The sequence below is a fragment of the Rhinopithecus bieti genome, unplaced genomic scaffold (genome assembly GCF_001698545.2).
Source record: "Rhinopithecus bieti isolate Rb0 unplaced genomic scaffold, ASM169854v2 scaffold_15252, whole genome shotgun sequence".
Classification (NCBI taxonomy): domain Eukaryota; kingdom Metazoa; phylum Chordata; class Mammalia; order Primates; family Cercopithecidae; genus Rhinopithecus; species Rhinopithecus bieti.
In genome coordinates this window covers 1,103,191-1,114,445 of record NW_016808399.1, presented here as the reverse complement: position 1 = coordinate 1,114,445, position 11,255 = coordinate 1,103,191, and the positions used below count along the sequence as shown (strand labels likewise).

Below are 11,255 nucleotides of genomic sequence, written 5' to 3'. Positions count from 1 at the left end.
GGCCAAAATTCTGTCATTTTTAAGATCCTCTTAAAACAATCACCTTAGGTAAAGAGTTGGCCTAGTTTTCAATTAGACATCCACACTTTTTTTTAGCATTTATAACCAATCTATTTTCATTTGTTGCTTTAATATTTTTATTTTGGCAGCCTTAATTATTGTCCTTGCTAATGATGACGGCCCTGGAGTTCTATCATTTAACAACAGTGAGCACTTTTTCCTAAGAGAGCCAACAGCTGTCTACGTCCAGGAGAGTGTTGCAGTATTGTACATTGTTCGGGAACCTGCACAAGGATTGTTTGGAACTGTGACAGTTCAGTTCATTGTGACAGAAGTGAATTCCTCAAATGAATCTAAAGATCTGACTCCTTCCAAAGGCTATATTGTTTTAGAAGAAGGTATTCGATTCAAGGTACAGAAAGAAGCTTTAATGAGAATGGAAGTTTATCTTTAATATTTATAAAATAAACTTATCTTAGATGAGCACTCAAGTCCTAGAATGAAAAAACAATTCTTCCAACTTAGGTGATAAAGACATGCTTCAATTACTATGTGACAAGTGCTATAGTTCTGTTTACTCTGTATAAAGTGCAAGTGGAACATTTTACTATTAATAGGGTAGAAGAATATGTAAATAATAAAGAAAATATATGTATGGCTATTTTAAATTTTCAGCACACTTAAATTGCATATGTCACTTTATATTGTATATAAACCATATAAAAGAAAACCCAAGCCAATTTTTGTAAGCATTAAGTCCCAACCAGTCGTTTTCCTTTTGCCACATTTTTGTTGAACAAAATGTAACTGCTTACTTCAGACTGCTTGTTTGACAACAGGAATAGTTTATTGGAGGAAAAAATGTTGGATTTGAGATTAATTATAAATATGATCTATACTCACAGTTTACCTTCCAAAACCTCTTTTTCTATATATTAACAATTTTCTGTTCCTGCTACTAAACTTTATTTTTTAAAACAGTTTAAGTTTAAAATAGCTAATTATGTTAGCTTTAAGCATTTTTCAAGCCAGGTATATAAAGTATAAGAAATCTAAACTAATAGATTTGAAGCTATTTTGTCTAAAACAGTCCATCTAATAATTTTTTTAATGATCAGTTTATGTAACTTCAGCACATTTGCAAATGCATATTCATTTTCATGTTTTTTTTTCACATTTTGGAAATTTAAAAACTTAATTGGTTTGTGCAAGGTCACTTACATTTAAATCTTGAAATATGTATATAAATATTCAAATTTGAAATATTTTATTAATTTTCTATTGCTTTATTCATGTTTTTTCATCTTTTAAATTTTTTCTTAAATTTATTTTTTTGTTTGTTTTATATTTTTTACTGTGACTTTTTCATAAAAGACTCCTTTTTCACAGTATATGTATATACTTTTATTTTTATTAGACAAATTAAATGTTAGAGCAAATTGGATTAAATAAATTTAACTGACATAACTGCTTTTATTCCAAAANTATTTTTTTTTTTTTTTTGGGGCTGGGGCTTTTTTTCAAATTCAGAGTATACGTTTAAGATCAAATCATTTTCTTGTAAAACATAATGGGTTGGTAAATGGTTATATGAATGGATACCATGTGTTGGCTGAGAATAGTCTAGGTACAAATAACAGAAAACCCAATGCAAATGGATTTAAACACATATAATTTATTGGTTTATTTAACCTGAGGATACAGAGACATATGGCTTTAGATGACAGAGGAGCAGGACTTAATTCTGCCAAAGATCCTGAGGTTTTCTGTCTCTTTTTTTTTTTGCCTTTTGGAATATTGGCTTCATTGCAAGGCTAACATTATTCATTGTCATGAGATGGTGATCAGGATCATTCTTCTGCATTTCATATAACAGGAGAGAGTATTCTCATTCATGCATGCCTACAAGGTCCTCATATAAATCTGATTGAAATTACATAGGTTACATGCCCACTTCCATGAGTAGGAGAAATGAATATATTATTGAGCGCTGCCAAGGTTACTTTGTAATTTTCTATTTTTAAAGATTAAAAAATTCCTCAGAGCAATAAGTGCTTTGACAGTGAGTCGTTTCTTAAACTCTGCCCCATTGATTGACCTTGAGACTATTTCCAAACCCTTATAAAGTTTCAGTAAATATCCTTTTACATAAATCTTTGTATATGTGGATAATTAAGATAATCTGTTGAGTACAATGCATGTTGAGTGGAAAGAACTAATCTACTGCCTTCTGTGTTAGTTACACTCCAACTGTATACATATACAATAGTTTCTCCATATCCTTCCCAGCAATTTCTTTAATCTTTAAATTTTCATATGCCATTTCTAATGACTGAAAAATATGTGGTTGTATTATGCATTGTTGTGATTTTTTCTTTCATTGTCCTGTTTGTTAATAAGCTTGACACTGTTTTTTTTTTTCTTTGTGATTCTGTTTTTTGTATCCCTTATATACTTTCCTGTGGTTTTTGCTTTATTGGTTTGTAGGAATAGTAATATATTTTGAATTCAGCCCTTTGCCTCTTAAATATATTACAAATATTTCTCCCAGTCTGTCATTTATCTTTTATTATAATGTCTCATAAAATTTTTTAAATTTAAAATATCAAATATTTTGATACGCTTTTAAATCCTGCTTACTTAGGTCTTTTCACCCAAATGTCATAAAATATTTTACTATATTTTTCTACTATTTTCATAGTTTTGATTTATATTTACATTATTGAACATATAAGGAAGGTATTCATTGGTAGTGTGTGAGGCAAGGATACAACTTCATTTTTCTTCTAAAATGTATAAAACAATACCCTAATATTGTACAGAGAATGAAACATCCAATATTATGGAAACATCATAATATTGTACAGAGAACTGAAACATCAATTTTCAACATGAAATATCTACCCTTCTTTTTTTCCTTTTTTTTAATCCATCTACCTTTTGTTTTTCTGGACTCTGTTTTGTTCTATTTGCCTATTTATGTGCTAATAGCATGCTGTTTTATTTATCATAGCCTTGAAGTACATTTTGCTAGTTTTGCAGGTCAAATATTTTCTTTTCTATAAATTATCTCACCTATTCCTTAAAAAAGTCTCTTTCATATCTTAGATTCAAGCTGAGATCTATAAAACAAACAATTTTAATTGGTGTTGAATTAGAATTATGGATTAATTTGGATGGATTTGACATCACTATAATATTAAGTTTTGCAATTTAGAAATATAAAATGCCTCTCCAGTAATTCAAATCTTTTATACCATTGCCTTCCCTTGTGTTCTCTCAAAACCAAACTATAAGACAAGGATTAGGACAAGGATTTAGTTTATTTGAGAGGTGATCTGTGGAGGCCTGATGAGAAATAAGGAGGTGAAAGAGAGAGAGGAAAGTTGATAGGTGATGTCCTAATGAACAGTACTGCTGTGGGCAACTGACACTCAGTCCTGCTGGGGTCCCTCTTAGACACCAGGTTGAATAAAGCTTAGGATTGTCCCATGACAAGGAAGGAAATCTGGACTGTTCATTCACTTACTCCTATTTCTGATCATTTGAGAGTTGCTCTTGGGTGTTAAATTTGCAACAGTTGTGATTTTACTCCTGCATGGGCTGATGCTCTCTTCAGGTAAAGAGAGATCACTGGACAAATAGGAACTGCTGCAGGTCACTTTAGAGTGGCTGAAGGGGATATAGGTGAGGTGCTGACAGTGTCTGCTACATACATTAAAAGTTTGTGATTTTCTTCATATAGGTTTTATAGTTTTTACATTAGGCTAATTTCTAAGTATTGTTGCTATTGTGAATAAGGTCTACTTTTTTTTTTTTTTTTTTTTTTTTTTTTTTTTTTTTTTTTTTTTTTTTTTTTTTTTTAGATAGCTGATCTATAGAGATATTATAGTAGTCTTTAAGAATGGATGATCTTAAGCGGACTTCCTGACTTTGTGCACCAGGTCTGGCCACTTCCCAAGCTGTAACTTCTTCAAATTACCTGTCTATGCTTCAATCATAGCGATTCTGTAAAATGAGAATAATAATATAATCAATATCATAGGGTTATTGCAAGAATTAAAAGAGTTAATATAGATTAAAGCAATTAGCAAGTTCTTAATAGTATTCGTTTTCAATATTATTAATAAAGTGATAGTAAAAAATAGAACACTCTTGATTTGTGAGTTACTCAGCTTTGCTTTGTGTATTTACTATAGTTCTAATATTTTCTCTTGCATTTTTTAAGTAGACAATCATGTCATCTAGAAAATAGTGATAGTTTTGACTCTTTCCACTACTTTTACAAGTGTTATCTGGCTGGTAGCCCTGGGACACTGTTAAATGGTAGCAATTATGACAGACATTATTATTTTGTTTCTGTTTTTTAGGTGGGAATTGCTGCTAATGTTTCAATATTAAGTTTGATAATTTGCTGTTGACTTCTGGAGGGATTGCTTCATCAAGTTAAGGGAAGCTGCCTTTTATCCAGATACTGAGTATATTTTCTATCATGAGTGAATATGGAATTTATTAAATGCTTTGAAAAATTCTGTCTTTTTTTTTTTTTTTTTTTTTTTTTTTTTTTTTTTTTTTTGAAGACGGGGAGTCTGGGCTCTGTCGCCAGCTGGAGTGGGCAGTGGCGGATCTCAGCTCACTGCACAGCTCCGCACTCCCAGGTTCACACCATTTCTTCCTGCCTCCGCCTCCCAAGTAGTCTGCGGACTACAGGCGCCCGCCTTCGTCGCCCGGCTAGTTTTTTGTATTATTTAGTAGAGACGGGTTTCACTGTATTAGCCAGGATGGTCTTGATTCTCCCTGACCTTTGTTGATCCGCCCGTCTCGGCCCTCCCAAAGTGCTGGGATTTACAGGCTTGAGCCACCCGCGCCCGGCCAAAATTCTGTCATTTTTAAGATCCTCTTAAAAACCAATCACCTTAGGATAAAAGAGTTGGCCTAGTTTTTCAATTAGACATCCACACTTTTTTTTAGCATTTATAACCAATCTATTTTCATTTGTTGCTTTAATATTTTATTTTGGCAGCCTTTAATTATTGTCCTGCTAAATGATGACGCCCTGGAGTTCTATCATTTAACACAGTGAGCACTTTTCTAAGAGAGCCAACAAGCTGTCTACGTCAGGAGAGTGTTGCAGTATTGTAACCATTGTTCGGGAACTGCACAGGATTGTTTGGAACTGTGACAGTTCAGTTCATTGTGACAGAAGTGAATTCCTCAAATGAATCTAAAGATCTGACTCTTCCAAAGCTATATTGTTTAGAAGAAGGTATTCGATTCAAGGTACAGCAAAGAATCTTTAATGAGAATTGGAAGTTTATCTTTAATATTTATAAAAATAAACTTATCTTAGATGAGCACTCAAGTCCTAGAATGGAAAAAACAATTCTTCCAACTTAGGTGATAAAGACATGCTCAATACTATGTGACAAGTGCTATGTTCTGTTTACTCTGTATAAAGTGGCAAGGTGGAACATTTTACTATTAATAGGGTTAGAAGAATATGTAAATAATAAAGAAAATATATGTATGGTATTTTTAAATTTTCAGCACACTTAAATTGCATATGTCACTTTATATTGTAATAAACCATATAAAAGAAAACCCCAAGCCAATTTTTGTAGCATTAAGGTCCCAACCAGTCGTTTTCCTTTTGCCACATTTTTTGTTGAACAAAATGTCAAACTGCTTACTTCAGACTGCTTGTTTGACAACAGAATAGTTTATTGGAGGAAAAATGTTGGGATTGAGATTTAAATTATAAATATGATCTATACTCACAGTTTACCTTCCAAAACCTCTTTTTCTATATATTAACCAATTTTCTGTTCCTGCTACTAAACTTTTATTTTTTAAAACAGTTTAAGTTTAAAATAGCTAATTATGTTAGCTTTAAGCATTTTTCAAGCCATGTATATAAAGTATAAGAAATCTAAACTAATAGATTTGAAGCTATTTGTCTAAAACAGTCCATCTAATAATTTTTTTAATGATCAGTTTATGTAACTTCAGCAATTTGGCAAATGCATATTCATTTTCATGTTTTTTTTTTCACATTTTGGGAAATTTAAAAACTTAATTGTTTGTGCAGGTTCCACTTACATTTAAATCTTGAAATAGTATATAATATTCAAATTTGAAATATTTTATTATTTCTATTGCTTTATTCATGTTTTTTCATCTTTTAAATTTTTCTTAAATTTTTATTTTTTTGTTTTTTATATTTTTACTGTGACTTTTTCTAAAAGACTCCTTTTTCACAGTATATGTATATACTTTTATTTTTATTAGACAATTAAATGTTAGAGCAAATTGGATTAAATAAATTTACTGGACATTAACTGCTTTTATTCCAAAAAGTTTTTGTTTTGAGGTATAAACAGTAAAAAACACAAAATCTTAAGTATATGGCTTCGTGACTTTTAAAGATATATACATACACATGTGACTACCACTTAGATTAAATATTTAACATTAAGACCTGGCGTAGTGGCCACACACCTTGTAATCTTCAGGAGGGCTAGGTGGGCAGATCTCTTTTTTTTTTTTTTTTTTTTTTTTTTTTTGAGACGGAGTTGCTCTGTGGCACAGGCTGGAGTGCAGTGGCCGGATCTCAGTACTGCAAGCCTCCGCCTCCCGGGTTTACACCATTCTCCTGACTCAAGCCTCCCGAGTAGCGGGACTACATGCGCCGCCACCTCGCCCGGTAGTTTTTTTGTAATTTTTTAGTAGAGACGGTTTCATCATGTTAGCCAGGATGGTCTTGATCTCTGACCTCGTGATCCGCCCGTCTCGGCCTCCCCAAAGTGCCTGGGATTACAGGCTTGAGCCCACCGCGCCCGGGCCTAAATCTCTTGAGGGATTCAGGAGTTCAAGACCAGCCTGGCCAACATAGTGAAACCCTGTCTCTACAAAAAATACAAAAATTAGCCAGGTTTAGTGGTGCGTGCCTGTGATGGTTCTCAGGAGGCTGAGGCAGGAGAATAACTTGAACTTGGGAGGCAGAGGTTGCAGTGAACAGAGTGCCACTGCATTCCAGTCTGGGTGACAGAACGAGACTCCATCTCATTCATTCAGTCGTTCATAAATAAATAAATAAATAAATAAATGTGTTTAATATTATCATCACCGAGAAGATTCCCCTTGTCTCTTCCCCTTTCCAGAGGAAACTACTTCTGATTTCTATCATTGATGACTCATTTTGCTTGAGCTTCCTATAAATAGAATCATACAGTGTGTACTCTTCTGTGTCTGCCTTCTTTCACTCAATATAATTTTTAAGTCTGTGTGGTTGCATGCATCAGTAGTTGGACATTTTTTTTTAAATCACTGAGTAGCATTTTGTAAAATAGACCACTATTGGTTTGTCTGTTCTCCCACTGATGAACATTCAGGATGTTTCTAATTTGTGCCTGCTATGACTGCAACTGTTTTTTTAACAGTGAACTCTAGATTAGAATGAGATTAATCAAATTATGTAGCCAGAGCAGGACAAAAGTTCACAAAATGAAGACATAGATGTAATTTTAATCAATGTTATTTTAAAATGCACTAAATGTTTTTGGACACTTCAGTGCAATATATCACAAAGTTGAAAATCCTAAAAGTAGTAACCTGAAACAGGTGTAACCATCACATTGTAGGAATCAGTGTTAAATCAAAGTGAGATGGTATTTTTCAAAACATGGTATTTTGTTGTCAGAAATGTTTAGTAGATTTCTCTATATGTATGTTACAAAAAATACTGTATTCTAGTAACCTTATCTTTTGATTTTGTTTTCAGGCCTTACACATATCTGCCATATTAGACGCGGAACCAGAAATGGATGAGTATTTTGTTTGCACCTTGTTTAATCCAACTGGTGGTGCTAGACTAGGGGCACGTGTTCAAACCCTGATAACAGTTTTGCAAAACCAGGCCCCTTTGGGGCTATTCAGTATCTCTGCAGTTGAAAATAGGTATAGTTTATTCATAAGGAAATTATCCCTTCTGAACCTATAAGTAGGGAATATTTTTTGCATAAGAAAATGCAGAAGGAAATTGATGTCTAATTATTTTGAAAAGGATTTTTAAAATGAACTCTAGAAAAGATAGGTCTACAGAGACCAATTACTCTCCTAACTGGGAGTATCAAAAACCTAAACTCACCCTGTTATTAGAATGGTGTTACTAGAATTCTTATTTTCTTGGAGTTCACACTTTCAGGTAAAGGTCTGTACTATTTTGTGTTTTTAAAAATAATGAAAAGCAAGAAATAATATAAAGTAGACTTCACTGCTCAAACCAAATGAATGACTCTTCAAACATATATTAACATGATTGTGGTTTTAAAATTTCTTCTAGAAGCTGACAAATATTTATTTTTTATATCATAAAATATTTTAATCTAGTTTCATTAGTATGTTAATTTACTGACTCATTTTTTTCCTATAAAGTGTTTTCATACATATTTGAAGAAACATAAGAATGACAATTTGTTTTCAGAATATATCGTGTGAAGTTACTGAAGTAACTGATTTTCAATATTTTCTTGGATTGTATAAGTTTAAAAGTGTATTAAGTATATGCTAGCAATATGATATATATTTTAAATATGTAGAATATGTACTTTCTCTGCTTTCCACAATCCATGTATTTCTTTTAGCGCCACCTCCATAGACATCGAAGAAGCCAATAGGACCGTGTATTTAAATGTATCTCGAACTAATGGCATTGGTTTGGCTGTGAGTGTGCAGTGGGAGACAGTATCTGAAACAGCCTTTGGCATGAGTATGTTTCATTTCTTATGAGAACAAAATTCTGTAACCAAGAAATATCACATGTATAAGATTTATATTTTTTCCCATGAATTGTATGTTATTGATCGTTTGAAAATGGAAAACAGATAATCTGATTCTTTTATTGCACCTATAAATATGTGTTGAGGCCGGGCACGGTGGCTCACGCCTGTAATCCCAGCACTTTGGGAGGCCGAAGTGGGCGGATCACGAGGTCAGGAGATTGAGATCATCCTGGGTAGCACGGTGAAACCCCATCTCTACTAAAAATACAAAAAATTAGCCGGGCGTGGTGTTGGGCACCTGTAGTCCCAGCTACTCAGGGGGCTAAGGCAGGAGAATGGCGTGAACCCGGAAGGTGGAGCTTGCAGTGAGCTGAGATGGCACCACTGCACTCCAGCCTGGGCGACAGTGCAAGACTCCATCAAAAATAAAATAAAATAAAATAAAAATAAATAAATAAAATGAAGTAAAGTATGTATTGGGTGCCTGTCACATGCCAGGCATGGCACTGAACTCATGGATCTTAGAATTTAGGGGGTGACAGAAATGAATCAAATAAGTAAAAATCAATGTATACTTTAAACTTTAATAGGTGCTTCAAAGGAAAAGTTCTAAGCGTTGAAAGAATATAGGGGAATGCTTTCAAGGGGTATTGATCTTTGAACTAAGACTGAATAATAAGTAGAATTGATTATGCAAAGGACTGGGTTGGAAGAACCTGGAGGTGAGAGTGAGAAGCTGTGAAGGCAGAAAACTGAGGCATAAAAAACACATAAGCGAAGAACTTGGGTGAATAGTAGGTACAGAAATAAGGAGGAATGTTGAGCTTGGATAGCTGGAAAAGACCAGATCATTCGAGACCTTAAGGAATATTTTATAGTTGCCAGTCTTTATAATAGTGTTAACGGAGAGCCTTTGAGTGGTTTAGGAATGGAAGACAGTTACCATATGTAATATGGTATGGTATAATCATATTTGGATTTTGAAGATATTATTCACAGTGCCATGTAAATAATGGGTTGGCACAGAAAAGAAAAGTGAAGATACAGGGAGGCAAGATGATGGTAGCTTAGACTAGGTGTTGAATATGAGGGTGAAGGAGAGGGAAGTACCAGAGATGAGTCAGGTTTCTAGCTTGTGCAGTTGGATGGGAGAAGGCGTTCATGCTATTCACTAAGATGGAATTCCAAAAAAAAGCATAGTTGTATTTTGGTAAGGGAAGTAAAATAAATGTGGTTTAACACATTTTGAATTTGAGTTACTTTTGAGAATAAATTTCTCTAGACTCAAAAGAAAGTCTCTGCTGGAGAGATAAACCTGGGAACTTTAGCTATATATATTGTATTTGAAGTCATGGAAATTGATGTAATAATCTGAAAAGAAAGGCTGAAGATGGAGAAGGGAAGAGGATGCTATAGACTGAACTATAAGAAGGTTCAAGGTGAATGGCTGAGGATATGGGATGATGGCCTAGCAAAGGAGACTTAGAGAACCTGGTAAGAAACTTAGGAAAAAACAGGATGGCAGATACCAGCAGAAGGGTGCTTTAAAATGGAGGAAGAAGTAAACGGTGTCAACCCCTGGTGAGAAGTCCAGTAAAATGAGAACCTGAAAAATAACTATTACAGTTAGCAACATAGAAGGCATTAGACCATAGAAAGGGCTATTTGTATGGAAAGACAGAGACTGAATACCATTTTGAATAGAGGTGAAAGAAGAGAGACCTCAGCTATATGCAACCATTTCAAGAAGTTTGGCTGGGAAGATAGGACCTGGAGAAGGTGGTAGTGGTGGGGTGTAGGATTCAGAAGGTTTTTTGCATGTTTAGTTTGGAGAGACCCAAGCATGTGTAGGTTGGATGGAAAAGGTACAGAAATATTAAATATTTAGAAGAAAAAGGAGATAATTAATAGTGGTATGGAAGACAAGTAGAGATGGGATCCAAAAATGAAAGATTGTGGTTTCTAATTTAGTTTTCTCCATTACTGCTTGGACTTTGCATGCATTTTTTTGGAAGTGCTCATGAGAGCATGTGTTGGGGATTCTTAATCGTTAGCAGTCATTGCTTATTCTTCATTTGTGGTCATCTTGAGTTACTGTAGAGAAGGATTTGTCCGTATGTCGGGACCATTTGGGACTGTAAATGAAAAATCTGCAGTATACCTTTAAAAGGGAGCAACGTAAGAATTTAAAATGCTGGATTTTTTAGAAAAGGAAATTGCTATTGGATATTACATGTAAGGCATTGACAAATTCTTTTGAATTGGTAATCTAAAAATGATCAATCATTTATAGGGAGCCCAGGTTTCAACTTTGATAGTTGTTCTTGCTGCATCATGTTCACACCACTAACCAAAATTTAAAAAGATCTTAATGTTTTGGAGGGAAGCAGCCATGTTAAGAGATTATACATTTTTTAAAAAATTTTACTCTTCATTAGTTAGGGGATTTTTATTTTTGTCCATTTTTTTTTTTTT

The 11,255-nt window shown here is 33.7% G+C and overlaps 1 protein-coding gene across 1 annotated transcript in view; it reads left to right on the top strand.

Annotated features, from left to right (window-relative positions):
- ADGRV1 (adhesion G protein-coupled receptor V1) overlaps positions 1-11,255 on the top strand; it is a 566,041-nt gene that overhangs the window by 101,562 nt on the left and 453,224 nt on the right. The window contains 3 exon segments of the mRNA XM_017886717.1: positions 150-412; positions 7,781-7,956; positions 8,643-8,767. Of these exon segments, the coding sequence (XP_017742206.1) occupies positions 150-412; positions 7,781-7,956; positions 8,643-8,767 (564 nt within the window).